At 47.0% G+C, this 21135-nt stretch overlaps 2 protein-coding genes across 6 annotated transcripts in view; one reads left to right on the plus strand and one right to left on the minus strand.

The window, feature by feature from the left end:
• SLC11A1 (solute carrier family 11 member 1) overlaps window positions 1-7290 on the minus strand; it is a 42441-nt gene extending 35151 nt beyond the window's left edge. For all 5 annotated transcript variants that reach the window (XR_005780611.1, XR_005780610.1, XR_005780609.1 and 2 more), the window contains exon 1: window positions 7141-7290. Coding sequence is in view for 1 of the 5 variants with exons in the window: in XM_040441273.1 (XP_040297207.1) it covers window positions 7141-7162 (22 nt within the window). In the remaining 4 variants the exon portion in view is untranslated. The remainder of the gene's footprint in view (window positions 1-7140) is intronic.
• Window positions 7291-11317: 4027 nt separating this feature from the next.
• Window positions 11318-14611, plus strand: LOC121008630 (histone H2B-like). The gene is made up of 3 exons (XM_040441292.1): window positions 11318-11448; window positions 12839-12977; window positions 14377-14611. The coding sequence occupies exons 2-3, from the start codon at window positions 12858-12860 to the stop codon at window positions 14569-14571; spliced, it is 315 nt and encodes a 104-aa protein (XP_040297226.1). The 5' UTR covers window positions 11318-11448; window positions 12839-12857; the 3' UTR covers window positions 14572-14611.
• The last annotated feature ends 6524 nt before the right edge of the window (window positions 14612-21135 follow it).

Below are 21135 nucleotides of genomic sequence, written 5' to 3' on the forward strand. Positions count from 1 at the left end.
TGAAAATAAAGAAAACTCTTTGAATGAGAAGGTGTGTCCAAACTTTTGGTCTGTACTGTATTTCAGGAATGAATCCTCTTTCTTTTGCTCAGTTTTTTGTATAATTTGTGTTGACTCCATAAAGTAATTGTTGCAAAACAAGTCTTCTCTTGCACCATGGCCTCGGTCAGCTGATGACCGTGGTGTCAGGCATTGTGCAACCCCTTGTTTTACGGTAGACTGGGCCATTGTGCAAAGCCCCCTATATTGTCACATATCCATATTTAGAACTAATTTACATTTTGTAAATCAGATCAACCTAAAGAGGATCTTTCCCCGATCCTTACATGTCTGTTTTAGTAACTGCTTCCATTCCCCATGTAGTAACAATTCTGGAGCTTCTATTCTTATGACTCTATATTGTATCATTCCTCTATTATTCCTACTCGAAGTTTATGAATGAATTGCTATCAGTCTTCAATAACGGTCCATAACAGGTGTTACCAGTCTGTGGTGTGTCCCTGCACAGTCTGACATTGGCAAAACTGATTGGATAGTGTCAGACTGTGCAGGGACACACTGCCAATTTTGAGCACCAGGATGGAGGCCTTTTCAGTACAAGCGCTAGAGGACAACTTCGACTTGGGCTAACGCTGTCAATCGAGGGGAAGGAAGGGGGGTGTTGGTAGGTGTCGCATAGCTGTGCTCAAAATTGCCTGCCACCATAGGAATAAAAGTATGATTTTATCAACAACCTTGGTGCCAACAGTGAAGGTTTCATTTTAAACTGCAGGATCACCCCTACCAGTCTATGTGCTTGGTTTAGTAGGGGTGATCCGGGGGACAGAGCCTATTTAATGTCAGAAGAATCAGTTGTTTGTTCTGAACAAGGGACAATAGAACAAGTTCTATTTTGTTGCGGTTTGGAGGCACGGACAGAAACCCCAAGGACGCACTCCGTAGTACTTCAGTGGGGTTCCGATCCGTGCTTCCGTTCCGCATCTCTGTGATTGCGGACACATTCAAGTGAATAGGTCTGCATCCGTGATGCGGAGTGCACACAGGAAGTTGCCCGTGAATTGCGGACCCGCCGTATGAGGGTCGCAATACGGCCATGGGCATACAACGTTCGTGTGCAAGAGGCCTTAGGCATTACGGGTAAGCCAGGACCCCACCCTGCGTCATGTGATTCTCTGTCTTCATCCGCAATTCATCTAAATTGAATTGCTGAAACTTCAGCTTCGTTTGGAAGATTAATTTTTGGTAAAAATACCGAATCTGATTTGTTTGGAATCAATTCGCTCAGCTCTTCTGACCAGGGTAGGCGTCAGACAGCGACCACCTACCATAATCTATCGGGATGGATGGACGTCTACCAAACATTAGATGCAGATCTGCTCTCTTCTCTGATCGGTGCACAGTTCACCTGCTCTGTGTGATCTCTGCCCAAGAATTCAGAACCGAAATACAGAGCAGATAGGTAGTCAGCCCCCTCTAATAATGACTGTATGGGAGGCAGATGAGACCATTAATTACTGGCAGCACATGGGGCCCCGTAGCAGTCAGGGCCCCCCTCGATGATATCCATCACATCTACGCTGCAGTAATCACACAGTTTGATTGCACTTTTAATATTTCTGGCACTGACAGTTCCTCCCGTCTCTCCTCTACCATTGATCGGGACAAGTTCTGAGATCCCCTGGAGGTAACCAGCGTCTGCCACCGTCTGCCACCACCCTGCGCACCATCTGCCCCCGTCTGCCACCACCCTGCGCACCATCTGCCCCCGTCTGCCACCACCCTGCGCACCGTCTGCCCCCGTCTGCCACCACCCTGCGCACCATCTGCCCCCGTCTGCCACCATCCTGCGCACCATCTGCCCCCGTCTGCCACCACCCTGCGCACCATCTGCCCCCGTCTGCCACCATCCTGCGCACCATCTGCCCCCGTCTGCCACCACCCTGCGCACCATCTGCCCCCGTCTGCCACCACCCTGCGCACCATCTGCCCCCGTCTGCCACCATCCTGCGCACCATCTGCCCCCGTCTGCCACCACCCTGCGCACCATCTGCCCCCGTCTGCCACCATCCTGCGCACCATCTGCCCCCGTCTGCCACCACCCTGCGCACCATCTGCCCCCATCTGCCCCCATCTGCCACCGTCTGCCACCACCCTGCGCAGTCTGCAGCCTCCGGGGAATTTCCCAGGTTTTTGGTCCATGGAAATTCCTGTCTGTGGAAATATCCTTATATCCTTATTGCCGTGTCTCTCCTCCCACGTGTATCAGCGTGTCTGCAGTTCTTGTGTCATGAGTCAGTGTGGAAGACGGGCAGGCAAAGTGTAAACATGGGTGTCACCCTGATGGGGGTTGTAGTGCTGTGTGCCAGTATCACATATGAGAGGCTTAGATACAGAGACTTAGCTGACTGTATCACACATAATAGGCTTGGATTCACAGCTCAGCGGACAGTATCACACAAGATAGGATTAGATACACAGCTCAGCGGACAGTATCACAGTGATAGGATTAGATACACAGCTCAGCGGGCAGTATCACAGTGATAGGATTAGATACACAGCTCAGCGGACAGTATCACAGTGATAGGATTAGATACACAGCTCAGCAGACAGTATCACAGTGATAGGATTAGATACACAGCTCAGCAGACAGTATCACACAAGATAGGATTAGATACACAGCTCAGCGGACAGTATCACACAAATGGATACGGTCGTGAGGATGCCTCCTTAGATACGTTTGCTCCGCAGGCAGTATAAGGCCAGGCACAGCCGAATTCGGATCCAAGTTTTAAAATGGTTTTTTTTTTGTTTAAAAATCAAATACCTAAGTTACTGACTTTGCCTCGTCGGAGGCCGTACATTTAATGCTGTACGGAGACAGATCTCCAAACAGCGTTAAACCGAAGTTTTGGGCGAAGCGACTTCGGATCTAGGATCTGAGCCTCGCTTCACTTATCCCTAATAATCATTTAGAATGCTGCGTCCCTGCCAGACCTGGACTATGCTTAATTAGGGCTCACATACAAAAGTGTAATGGCTCAGTGCCCGTATTGCGGACCATATACGGGCGGTCCGCGATAAACAGGCCCCGGCCGTGTGCACTCCATGGTGTGGATTTGGACCCATTGACTTGAATGGGTCCACAATCCGCAAGATATGACCGAAGATAAGACTTCACCTATCTTCTGCGGAGTGGAGGCACGGATCGGAAGCCCACAGAAGTACTGTGACACGCTTCCGTGGGCTTTCGGGTCGAGGCTCTGCACCGCAAAAAGATAGAACATGTCCTGTTCTTGTTTGTTTTGTGGACAGGAATAAGGGTGGGACATGCTGATCCTCAAAATGCGGTTGTGGATAATGGACCCAATCAAATCAACGGGTCCGCATCTGCAAACGGAGTGGACACCGCCAGTGCTCGCGCATTGCGAACTCCTATTTGCGGTCCGCAGCACGGGCGCTGAGCCATGATGCTCATGTGCATGAGCCCTCACACTGACATGTTGCTGTCTGAACAGGGATCTGCTGCCCAGGGACAAGAGATCGCTGCATTGATCGCTTGTACCGTACAGTGGAGGCGACTGCTGCGTGTAAATCCAGCCCTCATCACCGCTGACGATCAGGCAATCATCGGAAACACTTGGTTCATTCCAGATAATTGCCTTAAAGTGGTTATCTCATGACTAATGTAAAAAATGTACCTCACATAGATCCAGAGATCTCCTCATTCATTGCTCTTCTACATTTATATCAACCTGACGGGAGTGTCCTTTGTGCTGCAGCTCAGGGGGTGTGTCCACGCTCTGCCTATCACAGCTCAGGAGGCGTGTCCATGCTCTCTCTATCACAACTCAGGAGGCAGTTGAAGGATGAAACTGAGCATGTGCGACCATCTCAGTGAGCCGGACAAAGAAATAAGAAAATGAAAATACAGCAGGTGGCGCTATACAGACACATTGTGTAACGCCCCAGAGGTGCATTACCACTTCTGCACCCTGCTACTGTCTCCTATGGTTAACCACGTGTCATCCTATGTATTAATTTCCAGGTCCTGTATAATGAGCATATCAATTTTCTAGGCAACTGTTTATGTTCAAGTGTAATATGCCTGGTTCACCAGCAGGTGGCAGCAAACACGGCAGAGCTTTCTCACAATGAGTGGAACCTTCCTTTCAATTCTAACCCCCCTCTGTGGTGTGGTGGGCGTTTTCCCCACTTGCTGTAGGGAGGGTGGACTGTTACCCCCTGCTAGGGGAAGGCAGCAGGAGCCCGTCCCTGTTGTACGAGCCCTGTCTGGGCCAGCTTGAGCACCTTCAGCTCGGCTGGATAAGGAGGCCAAAGCCTGAAGCCTTAGAGAGCAGGAGTAAAGTGTTCCCTGGACAAAGCTAGAGACAGACCGGATTACAGAGCAAAGGGCAGCATTCAGAGAAAGCTGAGTTCTATAACTATCCTGTTAGCACAGCAGAGCCAGAGAGCAACAGATGTAGCAGAGAAAAGTTTGCCTGCCACAGTTAATGCCATAGCCTGCTGGTAACCAAGACAAAGCCTGTAAATCATTTGGAGAAAAGTAAAGCTGTTATCAACTTCATCACAAGGTCTGGACTCAATTTATTCTTCATCCCCTACTATTACTACCCCCATTTTCTGTGCTTAGGAAGGCCACGCCTGGGGTTCCGGCGTATCAATTCCAGCAGAAATATTAACCCTTAAAGAAAATTATATTAAATTTGTTGATCATTTTACATAAATGACGGACAAACATTGATCACTACGGTAGAGCTACCACCGACTAAGACTAACCCCTGATAAAAGGGGAGGAGGGGGTAAGGAGGGGGAAGGGGCTAACCCTAAATTCACACCCTAATCTACACCTTAGCCCAGGGACGGCCCCTGATGGTGGGGACTCCCTGTCCTCGAACCTCGGCTAGAAACTCCTACCTGACCCTCAAAAAATGACGGCGGTTGGAGTCCTAGCCTGATGGTAGACTACCGAACGGACAGACATACAAAACAAAGGGATGAACTTTATATACAACCCTAATGATACAGAAACTGATCAGAAGGTACAAAGTGCATCGAGAGATCTAAAAACACACCCTATTGCGAAAGTGTGATAAATACACTAATCATAGCAAGAAAAAATACTCCAACGCGTTTCCCCCACGGTGTGGGATCATCAGGGGGTGAATGAAGACAAATAATCAAAACAGTATTAAGGATAGCGGAGAACCATAATATAATGCGAGCTCCGTGAAACGGGTGTATAGCACCGGTTTTGATACACCGGTGTAATGCAATGTATGATATTAAATAGTTGGACCCACGGATAATAGTGAAAGGAGGAGAGAGGCCGTCCAGTCCTGCGACCCAAGACTTACATACGGTCATGAGAACAGGGGATCCTTCTGTAAGCGGAGTGCCAGTCAACCATCTGAATCAAAAATGATGAACCGATTTGACACAAGGTGTAGAGTAGCACAGTAGGGTACAGTCACATTGCCCAGCAACTGTGACCTGAAGTGGGGACTAGTCCATTTGATTGTTGAGCATCTAACAGTCCATCCTGAGCCATAGGTATCAACTCTCTGATCCGACCCGGCGTTTGAATTGCTGGGCAATGTGACTGTACCCTACTGTGCTACTCTACACCTTGTGTCAAATCGGTTCATCATTTTTGATTCAGATGGTTGACTGGCACTCCGCTTACAGAAGGATCCCCTGTTCTCATGACCGTATGTAAGTCTTGGGTCGCAGGACTGGACGGCCTCTCTCCTCCTTTCACTATTATCCGTGGGTCCAACTATTTAATATCATACATTGCATTACACCGGTGTATCAAAACCGTTGCTATACACCCGTTTCACGGAGCTCGCATTATATTATGGTTCTCCGCTATCCTTAATACTGTTTTGATTATTTGTCTTCATTCACCCCCTGATGATCCCACACCGTGGGGGAAACGCGTTGGATTATTTTTTCTTGCTATGATTAGTGTACTTATCACACTTTCGCAATAGGGTGTGTTTTTAGATCTCTCGATGCACTTTGTACCTTCTGATCAGTTTCTGTATCATTAGGGTTGTATATAAAGTTCATCCCTTTGTTTTGTATGTCTGTCCGTTCGGTAGTCTTCCATCAGGCTAGGACTCCAACCGCCGTCATTTTTTGAGGGTCAGGTAGGAGTTTCTAGCCGAGGTTCGAGGACAGGGAGTCCCCACCATCAGGGGCCGTCCCTGGGCTAAGGTGTAGATTAGGGTGTGAATTTAGGGTTAGCCCCTTCCCCCTCCTTACCCCCTCCTCCCCTTTTATCAGGGGTTAGTCTTAGTCGGTGGTAGTTCTACCGTAGTGATCGATGTTTGTCCGTCATTTATGTAAAATTATCAATAAATTTAATATAATTTTCTTTAAGGGTTAATATTTCTGCTGGAATTAGTACCTCTTTTGTCTTCTTGACCCATTATAATCTTATATCTCCACCCGCTGGAATTAAGTTCCGGCGTATCCAGCTAGGAGCACCGTGACACGTGCAACACCATTGAGGGACAGTTGGGCCACCCTGCACCACTCTGGCATTCCTACACCTGGGTACCATCGACTACTACATCACTAAAAGGGGCGCTGTGCTCTTGTTGCTTCACTACATCTGGCGTCACGACAAATATGTACTTTAAGAAACCCCAAGTAGTGCGCCCGACGATGCTGCAATTGTATTGAATAACTCACCGGCTATGATTAATTTTTAATTACATCCAATTACAAAAGTATTCAGTTCCAGGTGCTGGTTTGACAACTATAGAATATTTTTTGTGGCACGACCCCTTTAAACATCAATCAGTGATAAAGGACCTTTTTAGAAATGCAGCTCAGCAGACGATAGGCTTAGATACGACTGTATCACACATCATAGACATATATGTCCTGGCTCAGATATTATCATCCATGATTCGACAATCACCACAATGCATTCTCAAGGAATCTCCATTACCCCTGGGGTCCTGCGTGTTATTATAACAGGATCAGACCTGCCGCTAGAGGGAGCCACTGTGCTACAGGCAATATTACCCCGACAGATAACTAATAAAACTGATGTTCATTACATTCTGTAAAATGTCTCCACAGTGAACCTGCTGTACAGGCACCCACCTTCCTCTGCGCGGTCCCCCATGTTGGTGTTCTCGGCTCTCCCCCCCCTGCAGTGAAGCCTCGGGGGTCTGGATGGATTAGTGAGGTCCCTGGGCACAACTGCGCCGGTCTGTGCCTCTTTACTGAATGAGGAATTTCCAGCCTGCGCTCTCATACATTCATCTCAGTCTCACACAAACTTCCCCTTTCACTTTGTTAAAAAAAGCTGATGCAGGAGGAGAATCTGAGCAGGGACGCTGCATGCAGCGCGTGTACATCTTCTGTATGAGCGCGGCTCAGCGCCAGCGCAGATATCTGTCCCCTGCTTGGTTCATCTTAGTGCATAGATTTCTTAACCCCTTAGTGACCACGCACATTTTTTTAAATTGCATTCCAAGAGCTATAACTTTTTTTTGTTTTTTCCATCAATGTTTTTAATGCACCATTTTAAGTACATGTAACGATTGATTGAAGCCCGCTGTTTAGGTAAACAGCACAAAGGCGTATTAGTGGTCACCACGTATCTGTATGTTCTAGCAGACATCAAAGAGAGAGGAACACACCACTATTAGGGCTCATTCACACGGCCGCGCCGTGTGCGTTCCACAATTTGTGGAACGGAACAACGGGCGGCCCATTATAGAAATGCCTATTCTTGTCCACAAAACAATAGGACTCTATCTTTTTTTTTGCGGGGGCCACGGAATGGAGCCATTGAAATGAATGGGTCTGCACCTGTTCCGCAAAACTGCCGAACGGACGTGGACCCATTCATACGTTCATGTGAATGAGTCCTTAGGCTAGCTGCACATGGGTGCGGGCTGTATTGCAGAAATTCTGCAAAGGCCTTATGCACACGAGCGCCAATTGCGAATCCGCGAAACACAGATGCCAACCGTTTGCATTCCACAATTCATGGAATGGAACAGCCGGCTCCTAATAGAACAGTCCTATCCATGTCCATGATAAGGACAATAATGGGACATGTTCTATTTTTTTGCAGAACGGTTATGTGGACATAAGGACAAGGAGTCATTTGTGATCTTTTTTTGTGGGCCCCATTGAAGTGAATGGTCCCGGATTTGGGCCACAAAAAAACGGAACTGGCGCGAGCCTTAAAGGGTTTTTCTGAGACTTTACTACTGAAGAACTATCCTCTGGCTAGGTCATCAGTGTGTGATCAATGGGGGTCCGACACCCGGGACCCCGGCGATCAGCTGTTTGAGAAGGCCTAGTAGTACCGCGGCCTTCTCGCAGCTTTGCTAAGCCGAGTGACGTCACGTTCATCAGTCACGTGGCCTAGGCGCAGCTCCATAGAAGTGAATGCCAAGTACAGCCGTTATACGGCGCTGTTCTTGGTGAGGAGGGAGATGGCCGCAGTGCTACCGGCAGAGACCCTTGACTTCTTCCCTAATACAGTCCAATTATCGTCCAATAGACAAGTGAAGGAAATATATGTATACTGTAGTATAATATTTTGACACTGTCTATTGGACGATAATTGGACTGTATTAGGGAAGAAGTCAAGGGTCTCTGCCGGTCAGAGGTGCTGGACAACTGGAGGGGCCCATTCAAAAATTTGCTGTGGGGCCCGTTCAAAAGTTTCCTGTGGGGCCCAGTCATTTCTAATTACGCCAGTGCCAGTAAGAGAGACTGTTATTAGTAAAGGAATTTTTTGTTTAATGATCTGGGTTGGGGTTGAAAAGATAGTGACTGGGGGCTGGGGCGGTCTTACTGGGGGCGGGCTGGCATGGCACAGGTCCGGACTGGCTGCGGGATGACGGTTTGGCTGGCGACACTGGCGAGGCGGGCGTGCAGCACAAGTCACTTTTAACTTCTTCCACGCTGGGTGCGCCAGGGGGCAGGTACACGAGCCGAGGGAGCGCGCAGCCAGGCTGGGTCCTAGGGAGCGCGCAGAGTCCGTGAAAGTTTGGGGAGGGGGGCCTTCAAGCTGAGCCTGCAGTGAGCTTCCGTGCGCTCCGGGCCCCCCTGTGCCGCGGGCCCCATAGCAGTGGCGTACCCTGCCTATATTGGCGGTACGCCACTGCCCATGGTCGGTTTTGCGCCGTGTACACCAGTTGCGCGTGATAGGGGTGCGGTCGTGTCGGGGGCTGTGCCGGGGCTAGGACTTTAGCTCTGGCAAATTTACTTACATTTGCTCCTGGACAAATACGCAAATATCAACAAAAATCTACTAAATCTAGTTTTTACTCTAGGCGCACGGACTGCCACAGATGGAAGCACGCGCCTTGTCATAAATTAGGCGGATCTTATGGCAGCGCAGAGGGGGATACTAAGACCAGCGTAAAAAGCTCTGGGTCTTTTTTATTTTTTTTATTTTTCCCATATATATATATATATTTTTCAGTTTTAAAAAATGCCCATGCAATTTTTAATTCGCTGTGCTCGGCTATCTCTGAAACAAGCAGTGGGCGCACACAGGCCCAACCTGCCTCCTACCGGCGAGAGACCCACCGATCTAATGGTTATATATATAACGCTATAGAACCGGAATACCCCTTTTAATGCATTTTTTTTAACCAATCCATTTTCTTATAATGTTCTTCAGAGGAAGTGGGCACATACTTTAAACTAAAAAAAAACACACCACGCTACGTTCACATCTACGTTTTTTTTCTTTCCGGTATTGAGATCCGTCACATCCCATTCATTATCAATGAGGACAAAACTGAACTGAACGGAACGGAGTCACCAGAATGCATTCCATTTGGTTGCCTTCCCATGACGGACAGAAAACCGATGTAAGGGCTTGTTCACATCAGCGTTATGGATTCCGTTTTTGTCTTCCGTTATAACATGGTTATAGCGGAAAATAACGGAATCCATAAGACTGAAGTCAAAACGGAAGCCTTTAAGAGGCATTCCGTTTTGATCTTTCATAATACAAGTCTATGGGCAGCAGAACGGATCTGTCTGGTTTCCTGTCGACAGGACTTTTTTTACGTTCTGCATAACGGAAACCAGACGGATCCGTTATGATTCCTATACACTACGAAAGCAAAACGGAATGCCTTTTAAAAGCTTCCATTTTGACTTACGGATTCCGTTATTTTCTGTTATAACAGAAAACAAAAATGGAATCCATAACGCTGATGTGAACCCGCCCTTATGCATAGGATTTCAATGGATCCGTTTAAAAAAAAAAAAAACAGATCCTGTTGCATCAGTTGTCATCCGTTTGAGCCATTTCCGTCTGAGATCCGTTTTTTTAGACGGAAACAAAAGTACTGCATGCAGGATCTCAGACAGAAATGGCTGCAGAGGTGACGCCTTATATTAGGGAGAAGCAATAATTAACTTTATGTGGTAGGCAGGGTACCGTTTAGGCCTCTTTCACACGGACGTGTGCGCCCCGTGGTCGTGCTGCGGCCCGCAAAATGCGGGCTGCAATGCACGAGCTCAGTCCGTGGGGCAGCCGCAGCGGATCGCGGACCCATTCATTTGAATGGGTCCGAGATCCGGCTGTTCCGCAAAAAGATAGGACATGTTCTATCTTTTTGCGGAACGGAAATACGGGACGAAACCACACGGAAGCACTCCGTAGTGCTTCCGTAGGGTTCCGTGCCACATTTCCGGATCTGCGGACCAATTGAAGTGAATGGGTCTGCATCAGTGATGCGGAATGCCCACGGAACGGCGCCCGTGTATTGCGTATCTGATCCCTGCCGGATCCAGCAAAAACGCAGATGTGAAAGTAGCCTTACAAAAACTGCATTAAAAATCATCAGGCGCTAAACACACTGTGGGGGTCATTTACAAAGACTGGTATTTTAGGCCACTCTTTGATTCTCCCCTGCACTGGGATGTAAAACTGGCCTTAGTTGATCGGTTGCTCCGGGCAACTGAGCCAGGTTTCTTTTCTACTAGTTTCTATAAGGGCTCATTCACATGAACGTAGGCTGTCCGTGCTGCTTTACGCAGTGCACTGGCACGGGCCGCGGGAATCCTGTATTGTTTCGCTGCGGACTCATTGACTTCGCACTTCGTAGGGCTTCCAATCCGTGCCTCCGCTCCACACCGTGTCATGTCTTGCAGATTGCGGACCCATTCAAGTCAACCGTCGTTTGCGGTCCACAATAGGGGCACGGATGGCCTACGTTGTGTGAATGAGCCCTAAATCTCCCCGTTGTGTTTTTTTTTTTTGTGCAGTGATAGGTTTGCAGTGACAGAAGCAGATGGAGCTAATTGAGTAATCGTCTGCAGGGAGCGGCCCCCGGTGATTGGTTTATTGGAGGCACATGACTCCCCGCTATATAACGCCCAGCACGGCGCTCTGGTTGGCAGCAGTACTGTGAGGTTGGTTATTAGGTAAGTTGTGTTGGAGGGAGGGTGGTGATGGTATTCGCATAGTCATTGGGGTTCCTATAGGCTGGTGTTGAGTTGCATGGATTCTGTCTGATGGTCTGGAATGTTTGATAATCTGGCAGATTTCTGGTCTTCTCACAAATTATTCAGTCTCAGGTGGTTAAGTTGTGTGGAGATATATATATATATATATATATATATATATTATAATTTTTATTTTTTTTACCAAAAAGTTCTCACTTTTGCCCTTTGTTCCCATTCCTGAAGTTGACATGTTTGCTGTGATGATGGGTTTCACTCAAAATTTATCTCTGCAACTTTTTGAAAGCTGAACTGCAGTGGCTTCTAGAAGAAAAAACATGGGTTTAAAGAGGTGATAAACTTACTGTAGAGTTTAGTAATGAACTTGAGCAGAAAGGGACTGCAAACTAATTTCTCCTCTGTTGTATTCACACATTCAGGTTTTTTTATGCAGTTCTTGTATCCAGAACCTGGAGTCCAATAAAAAAACAAAAACTACCCTCTGTCCTTTCCTCTTATGATCAGCGCCTGATTTTGGTTTCACAAACCTGGTCAGAACCTGCATGTGTCCCAGTAGCTGGACCCCTCCGATCAGATGCTTATTAATCATCCTGTGAATGGGAGGTTATGGTGGGAAGGCCCCTTTAAATGGTCACTATCACTACATCCATCATCTTGGAGAAAAATGCCGCACCACCCTCCAAAACTACATAGTAGTGAGTAGATGACGGTCAGCTCACGGAAGGGTTGACTACATTCTGCCTGGAGTGAGATGCTGGAGAGGCATTTGTCTATAACCTACATTAGGCTAGCTTCACACTAGCGCTAAGGAACAGCATTGCTGGGAGTTTATTTATTTATTTTTTTTACCATTGACTTGCATTGTTTTCAGTGATGATCTGTTGTGACTGGACACAACTGCAATGGTCTTGTGTCCTGTCACAGAATGGAAAGCAAGACCTCCTGATGCATCCTAAACTCTCTTCATTCAGAATGCATGAGGATTAAATGGAAATGTGTTTCTGGTATGGAGACCCTCTGCCGGATCTCGATACTGAAAAATAACGCAAGTGTGAAAGTCGCCTTAAAAAGTTAGTCTGTACTAACTGCAAAAATGTATTGAAATGCTGACCATTTGACCCCACCACCACCTATTTCTTGGGCTCAAGCTCACTACTATACTGTGGCTCCCCCTGCGTGTGACCGTTGGTAATGCATTGTGCAGAGCTGGTCATGTATAGGGGGACATGCTGGGTGACCTCTCGTCAGGACGCTCTGCCCAGTGTTTAGTAGTCTTCTGCAGGACACTTGGTTGGTGTCGCTCCCCTGCCTGGTATGTCCTTGGCATCATGTTCTTTATTCTCCTTATCAGGCTCCTTGAACAATCCAGAATGAAGTGCTCCTCCAACGCTGTGAACAAAATGGAAGCTGGCAGCCGGAGATCTGCAGGGAAGAAAAGCCGCACAAAGTCCAAGAACTACTCCAGATTCATCTACAAGGTTTTAAAACAGGTAGGTGTGAGATGGTCCAAGAGCAACGCCCTAAAATCAGAGGTCGGCAGAGAATGGTGGGCAATGAGGCTCCTGTTATCTGCCAATATGGCCCCCATAACCTCCAGTCCCTGCGCCTTTCCTGGAGGAGCAGTTGCTTCTCTTGGGTCCTGGCGTTACTTGGCAGCTTTCATGCATAAGTGATCTGTAGATGACGGATCTGCTGTGACTTATTAACTGCCAGTAATGACTCTAATCCAAGTATCCCAGGCTCGCAGGCCGTTCTCACAGTTCAAAGGCAGTGACTTTCTAAGCTCTTTGGCTGGAGGAGGTTTGGTAAGAGGTGACCTGAGGCTCCACGCACCCTTGGGGGATGTTCACACGGCCAAAAAATGCACATTAAGTCAGACTTAATTTCCTGGAAATCTGCAGCAGAACTCCAAGGCTGAACCCACTTAATGCAGCTATCTTGCTGTGGCTTCCTCATGGGTTGAGTCAAGAGATGCCACTTCAGATAAGAACCACATGGATTACACTGCAAACGTGGGACATGCCTTTTGGTGCTGAAATCTGAACGTACTCGAAAGAGGTGTGGTTTGAAAAGTGCCCCGTTCAATAACCTGATGTAGTATTGGCACTGTGTCCGAACGTTGTATATGTGGCACTTGGGTTAGTTGAGCACTGAATCGTAGCTTCCCAGCTGGTCCTCAACATGGGGGATCTAGAAAGCTTGGCGTGGTTGTGAACACGTGTGTCAGCCACGGTGCAAAACCAACAGCGGGATATACTGCAAATCTGTGTTTTAAAATTGAAACCGTGATGCAATGTGAACTGCTTGGTGTGCTTGTCTGCGCCTGCCACATGTGTCTACCCTCACTGCTATGCTATCAATGGGGTTTGTGTAGTCTGATTCAGTGTCGGATGGGTGCCTAGGACCCACCAGTAAAATTCATTCTGGGGGACCACTGTATAAATGCAAATATTGTGGCAGGGTTTTACAAGATGATATGAGGTCTCTGCATTGACTTCTAGAGGGCAGGTCCCTGATGAAAGATGACACAGGCTATCCTAGCTGTTTACCTGTAAGTTCTCAGCCAACTGTGTCTGTAAACTGGGTAACTGGTTACATAATTGACCTGGTTTGGGATGCTGTGCTCTGCATATCTACAGTATAAAGTGCAGTCTGCTGTACCAGAGTATGGGGTCTAGGGGGCCCACCAGGGACTAATCTGTTCCCCTGTGGGCCAGTCTGAACCTGGTCAGATTCTTGGGCAAGTGGTACCAGGAGTGCTTGGCATCCACTTATCTCTTCAGCTTCCTGGGCATGCTAAGCTGCACCAGTCAAATGTGCAGGGTGGGTGATGCCATCTAGAAATGGCCTTTTCTATCCTTGTTCTGATAAACAATTTGTTCTTTACAGGGTCCTCAGGGGCGGGACATCTGTTTGGCCAAAGAATCTGAGCTGATGGTGTCCATAGCATCTGAAGCTGCCAGGCTGTCCATGTATAACCACAGGAGAACCATCACCAGACTGGAGGTGGAGTCTGCTGTGAAGAACATTGTGTCCTTGGGACCTTCCACCCGTCCCCTCCCTGGATCTGCAGCCACAGACTGAAGCTTTTGTCATTATTTTATTTATTTTGCTAATAAAAATTTATTTTAATTAAGTTACTTTGTTACATTTATGTTACATTTATGTATCACTGGGTACAGAAGGACCTTGATCACACCTAGTATGAAATATCAAACTTGACCTGGTTTTATGCTGTGCAGAGTATTAGAGCTTCAGCCCATTCACTTCAAGGGGAGGAAGCGGCAATTCCCTGAACTGTTACTAAATAGCTTTGTACATGTTCAGGAGGCTGTGGCCCCTTGATGAGGTGCTGGTTTGATACCCTTTTGATCTGATATTGGTTTTATAGGCTATCAATGCCTGATCCTGGAAACCTCCTTAAAAGGGTCCGCAGAGAGCGCTGACAGTACTAGCTGACAGTTTCTGCTGACAGTATCTGGCTCCGTTGGTCTCCCACTGTCGAGCTCTGGTCCTGCTTCAACATCCAGTTTTTACATGCACCACATGTTCCTGTGCAGCCGGATATGTTTTTTAAATGGTTTCCACCTCAGCCATTGCCACTGGGTGGAGAGAGACCACTAGTATCTGTTACCAAAAATAATAAAACCCATGGGGGATGTTAAGGTTGACTCTGAGGAAGTAGCTGTAAGTGTGCTACTTGTTTCAGCTCATGGAGGATGTGACGGCTCATCTTTAACACCTTATGTACCAGGCTCATTTTTGGCTTTGCATTTGCACTTTTATTTTCCAATTCATAGCATTTTCACATGCTGTGCTTTGTGCACACAGCAGCAGGGTGCTTACTATGGCAGACCTGGAAGGCTTCAAAAGCCTCCAGGCTGCCATGGTAACCAATCAGAGCCCCACAATTTAACTGCTGGGGCTCTGATCAGCCTGCACCCCTCTGCCTGACCTCACAGGTACTGCAATCTGCATTGATCGTAGCATCTGAGGGGTTAAATGACAGTTTGGTGGGATCTCCATTCCCTGTCATTGCGGCTGGGGGTCTGCTGTATGATACAACTGTCACCCGCCACATACAGAGTGGGCTCACTGCAGCAGACTGCTCCATACATTACCTTAACCTTGCGATGTACCGGTACGTCAGTGGTTGAAGGGGTTAAGCTGTGACTGCATGAAGAGCTGAGTGTTGGGGGAATAAGACCAGAGCTGTAGTGCGACTGATTTAACTATTGAGTGACAGCTGCAGTCGACAAGATTACATTTAACTGTGTGCATCTGGATTGTTTCTGTAGGTCAATATTTAAAATCGGTTGCACTACAAAAAGTTGGGTTCACGTCATGTTTTTGGCTCGCGTTTATCATATGCTACCAGAGTTCACTTGTAAAAGTAAGTGCACATGAATGGGTGTGTATATAGCTATTGCTGGGCTCTGCAGGATGGGAAAGCGTTGAGCGCTATGCATTTGTTAAATTGGCAAAAATAGGATGTGAACCCATCTTAAGTCATAACCCTTTTGCTACCAGCGATGTGCTGGTAGGGTCTTTAAACATGGTGCCTGCTCACACATGCAGTGCCGTAGCCAGCGGGTCTGTCAAACAGCAGAGACCCGCAGCTAATGTCCATGACCGGCAATAATGCCGATCGCAGTCATTACAGCCTTTTACCATTTCTCACTACATTGTATGCCATGTACTTTCCAATGCCACCATTTAACAACTTGTCCTGCAAAGAACAAGCCCTCATACGGGTGAACGGAAAAATGACGTTTGGGTCCAGGAAGACTGGGAAGGAAAACAAACATGCAAAAATGAAAGAAAAAAACACCTCTGGGTTAAAAGTACATTCCCATATTGGTGCTTTGCTATTCTTTTCTGTTAAGTGGTGGCCCCATCCATGACTGGGTGGAAAACCAGTTTTTGTGTACCGTCTAAATGGCAACCAAAGCTCAGGTGTAGGCTAGCTTCCATCAGTCCTAGATTTTGGCGGCAGTATGGGTGATGTTAAATGTGTGGCTTTGTGTATTAAAGGGGAAAAAAGAAGAAACTGATTTTCAATCATGGAAAATTCTGCAATAAAATCTGCAGCGTGTGAAGGCTCTAACAGAGCTCCTGTAATGCAGGGAAATAGTATGTGCACAATCTACATCAGGTGACTGCCTGGGGCCCTACAAATGGACTACAATTCCCAGAATGCAAATCACCAACAAGCTCTGTAGACAACAAACAACCAGGGAATGCTGGGAGAATTCAGCTCAGGATTGTACAGTATTGTGAATGCAGCTCTGTAGTATCTCACACTGTGAGGTCAGCACCAGAGGAATTCAATGATTTCAGCACACAGTCCTTTTAGGTTACCGAGAGGTGGACAAACACTCAAGGCAGTTATCTGAGGACAAGAGGAGGAAAGTGACGTCTGCCAGGATTTTGAGGAAACGAGAGTGCCTGCCCCCCTTTATTTAGAGAAAACCCATCTCCCCGATCAGAATGCTGCCCCCCAGCTGCCATTGTGAAGGAGCGGGATGCAACCTGCTGATGTCATCCACTGCACATGTGGACTGTTGCTAGGCAACTGCCCTGGAAACTTACCATGAAGAAGAAACTGCACTAACATGATGGGGGAGATTTATCAAAACTGGTGGAAAGGAAAACTGGCTTAGTTGCCCATAGCAACCAATCAGATTCCACCTTTCTTTTTTCAGAGCTCCTTTGGAAAATGAAAGGTGGTATCTTATTGGTTGCTATGGGCAACTAAGCCAGTTCTAATTTACACCTGTTTTAATAAATCTTTTTGAACACCACCCAAAATTATTTAACTGGAATAAAATGTAGTAGTAACACATGATGCGGGGGTCACGATGACCTCGTCCGCAGCCATAGCCTGTGTGATGGGGAAACCGCTCTCATTGTCTGAACATTGTGTTTGTTTAAACGAAGTTAAAGGTCTGGACTGACATTCTGCTGTTTGGCCACAAGATGCCGCTGTTTCCTAAGCACAGCAACAGACTGCATTTCATGTGATGTTGGGAACTTTCAGGGGGTAGAGTTACAAGTCTGGAGAGGAAGGCAGCAGCCATCTTATAGTCGTGTCCAAGACCCTGATCCTGTCCAGTGGAAATGAGGATTGCTTCCAGGATCGCTGATGAGAGCTGAGGAGCAAAGCTACATACACTGCAGTATTGCATGCTTGTTGGAGAGGCATTTGTTCTGTTCAGAGTCGCCAGCGGATGCAGAGCGGACCTGGTTCAGTAAGATCGTGTACGCACCTCACCACAGTGTTGGCGCCTAGAGACTGAGACCAGGCCTGTAGTTAGTTAGGGTCTCTGTTTGTGTCAGGCCACAAGTGTTACTACTGTTCATTGCAAGGACTACATAACTTAAAGTGACATTTCACATTGGAGAGCTGATAAAATTCCTACTAACTCACGCCAGGCTGTCGTTTGGCTCAGAAGGAATACTCAGGCACGTGATACAGGACCGGTTATGGGAGGGGGAATCCTGTAGATCTGTGTAAGATTGTAAGCTGTTGTGCTGCACCGCAGGCTAGCCCGTACCACACCCCCATACAGTGTTCTTTTAGGGTAATAACAGGTAAGGTGTGGCGGTATAGTCATGCCCGCCAGTAGGTAAATTACTGCTCTTTCCTCGTGCATCCATCGGAGGGCGCCGTGCTGTGCAGCACAATGGTCTCAGCCTTCGGGCTGGGTGTATGTAAATTTATTTAAGGTTCCCAGCATTTGTGCTTGTGTTTATTTCCACATTTAAGTAAAATTCTGCTTTGGCAAAAGTTGGGGTTGCTTTCCTCGTTCGTGACTTTGCTGTATGCTGGGGAGCCCACCCCGATACACGGCTTACAAGATCACCCAGTGTTAAAGGTGTCATGGAGTCACAGCGATCAGGGGTGATATTGGGTGTAATAACTGCGGATGGATGTGGGGGGCACAGAGCAACACATAGATTAAAAGAGAAACTAGCCATTGCCTATAGCAACCAATCGGAGCACTGCTTTCATTTTACCAGAGCAGTGTAAGAAATGAGAGCCGAGCTATGATTGGTTGATGCTCGCTTCACTTTTAGGGCTCCTACATCCATCGATTTAATTTGGCTTTTTTTTTTTTGCCGCTCTGCATCCACTGGTGACTCTGAAAAGAACAAATGCCTCTCCAACAAGCATGCGATACTGCAGTGTATGTAGCTTTGCTCCTCAGCGTTCCTGGAAGCAATCCTCGTTTCCGCTGGACAGGATCAGGGTCTTGGACACGATCAGCTTCACTTAGCTGCCGCTCTGGTCACTCTTACACCTGGATGCCGTCGGATTCACTGCTCACACATTTCTTCAGTGTCTCTCACAGCCTCACTATAAGATGGCTTCTGTCTTCCTCTCCAGACTTATAACTCCACCCCTGAGCGTTCCCAACATCACATGAAATGCAGTCTGTTGCTGTGCTTAGGAAACAGCGGCATCTTGTGGCCAAAGCAGAATGTCAGTCCAGATCATTTATCTGGAGCGACGCGGGTGCCCTGACACGTATAATCCATACAAGGGGTCCGGCCATTGGCGGGGATATTTTCGATATCGGATAACCCCTTTAACATTATTTGTTTAAAAAACAAATTAGAAATTTCCTATATTCTCAAAAGGACCTTTTCCATCTATTATGTACTAGTAAGTTGTTACACAAATGTAAAAAATATTATAGCGGTGATCATGATTGTGGTTCAGAAATGAAGAAGCGACTTTTCTTTTATATGGACTTCCAAATTGTGTTCTTTTTGTATGGGCAGATCCTGGACGGAGCGGACACATTACAGGTGGAGGGGGGCAGTAAAATAAGATGTCAGTGAAGGAAGTATAGAATAGCCAACTTTATAGGAAGGGGCAAAAACTGAGGGTGACGTCAGAGTCAGAGGTAACATCATGCGGCTGTGAGATAATGATGTCGATGGCTCCGTCATCCTTTAGACATTTTCATCTCCTTCCTCTATAATGACGGCCGGCCTCTGTTTCCTACTAAACCCCAAATTTCAGTCTATGATGCAAGAAACCCATTTCCTGTACAAGCAATATTCCAGTGTACGGTTTTATTTTAAATATACACATAAAAATGCAATATTGAAATGTAAGTTTTCTCAAGTATCGTACACACCAAAATGGCGTGTGATGATTACCTGCCGTATAAAATGCAGTTTTCGCTCAAATTAAAGAAAAAAAAAGCCAATTTTGGCTGGTTCTGCAGTAAATAGAGTGCACAGTCAGTACAGTGTCCGTTTTCTTTTGCACAGATTGTGTGAGAATTTGTGAATGTGATGCGGTCCAGTCAGTGACACACACAGCCTGTGTAAATGGATGCTGTGACCCTGCCTGGCACACTGTGCAGAAACTGCAGGAGTGACAGTGTTAATGTCGTGTGTGTTTCTCCTGCTATTGTCTTTGGTGGAATTTGGTTATTGATTTGTGTCTACTGGCGTCATGGATTTGGGCCGGATTAGATGCGGGTGCGTCGCAGGAAAATGCGCAATTTTTCAGCACGAGTGCAAAACCTTTTAATGCGTTTTGCACGCGCATGATAAAAATCGGCATGTTTGGTACCCAAACCCGGACTTCTTCACAGAAGTTTGGGTTTGGGTTAGGTGTTGTGTAGATTGTATTATTTTCCCTTATACATGGTTATAAGGGAAAATAATAGCATTCTGAATACAGAATGCATAGTACAATAGGGCTGGAGGGGTTAAAAAAAATAAAAAAAATTATTTAACTCACCTTAATCCACTTGTTTGCGCAGCCGGCATCTCTTCTTTCTTCAGGACCTGGGTAAAGGACCTTGGACCATGTGATGAGCGTAGTGATGTCAATCACTATGGTGATGGATCATGTGACGGACCATGTGATGAGCGCAGTGACGTCACCACAGGTCCTTTTCTTCCTGCACAACAAAGAAGAAGAAAGAAAAGAAGCCGGGCTGTGCGAACAAGTGGATTAAGGTGAGTTAAATTTTTTTATTTTTAACCCCTCCAGCCCTATTTTACTAAGCATTCTGTATTAAGGATGCTATTATTTTCCCTTATAACTATGTTATAAGGGAACATAATAAAGATCGGGTCCCCATCCCAATCGTCTCCTAGCAACCATGTGTGAAAATCGCACCGCATCCGCACTTGCTTGCGGATGCTTACTATTTTCCCGCAGCCCCATTCACTTCTATGGGACCTGCGTTGCGCGAAAAACGCACAACATAGAGCATCCTGCGATTTTCACGCAACGCACAAGTGATGCGTGAAAATCAGCAGTAGATGCTGCTCCCTAGTCGTGTATGTCTGTTACATCATACATAGGCCCTGATTAGGGGTCCATTCACATGTCCGCATGTGTTTTGCGGTCCGCAAATTGCGGATCCGCAAAACATGGACACCGGCAATGTGTGTTCCGCATTTTGTGGACCACACATCGCCGGCACTATAATAGAAAATGCCTTTTCTTGTCCGCAGTTGCGGACAAGAATAGGACATGCTATATTTTTTGGGGGGACGGAAGTGCGGATGCGGACAGCCCCATTGAAAGTGAAAGGGACCGCACCCGTTCCACATAATTGCGGAACGGATCCGGACCCTCTCATGTGGACGTGTAAATGGACCCTTAACAGAACT

The sequence above is a fragment of the Bufo bufo genome, chromosome 7 (genome assembly GCF_905171765.1).
Source record: "Bufo bufo chromosome 7, aBufBuf1.1, whole genome shotgun sequence".
Taxonomy (NCBI): Eukaryota; Metazoa; Chordata; class Amphibia; order Anura; family Bufonidae; genus Bufo; species Bufo bufo.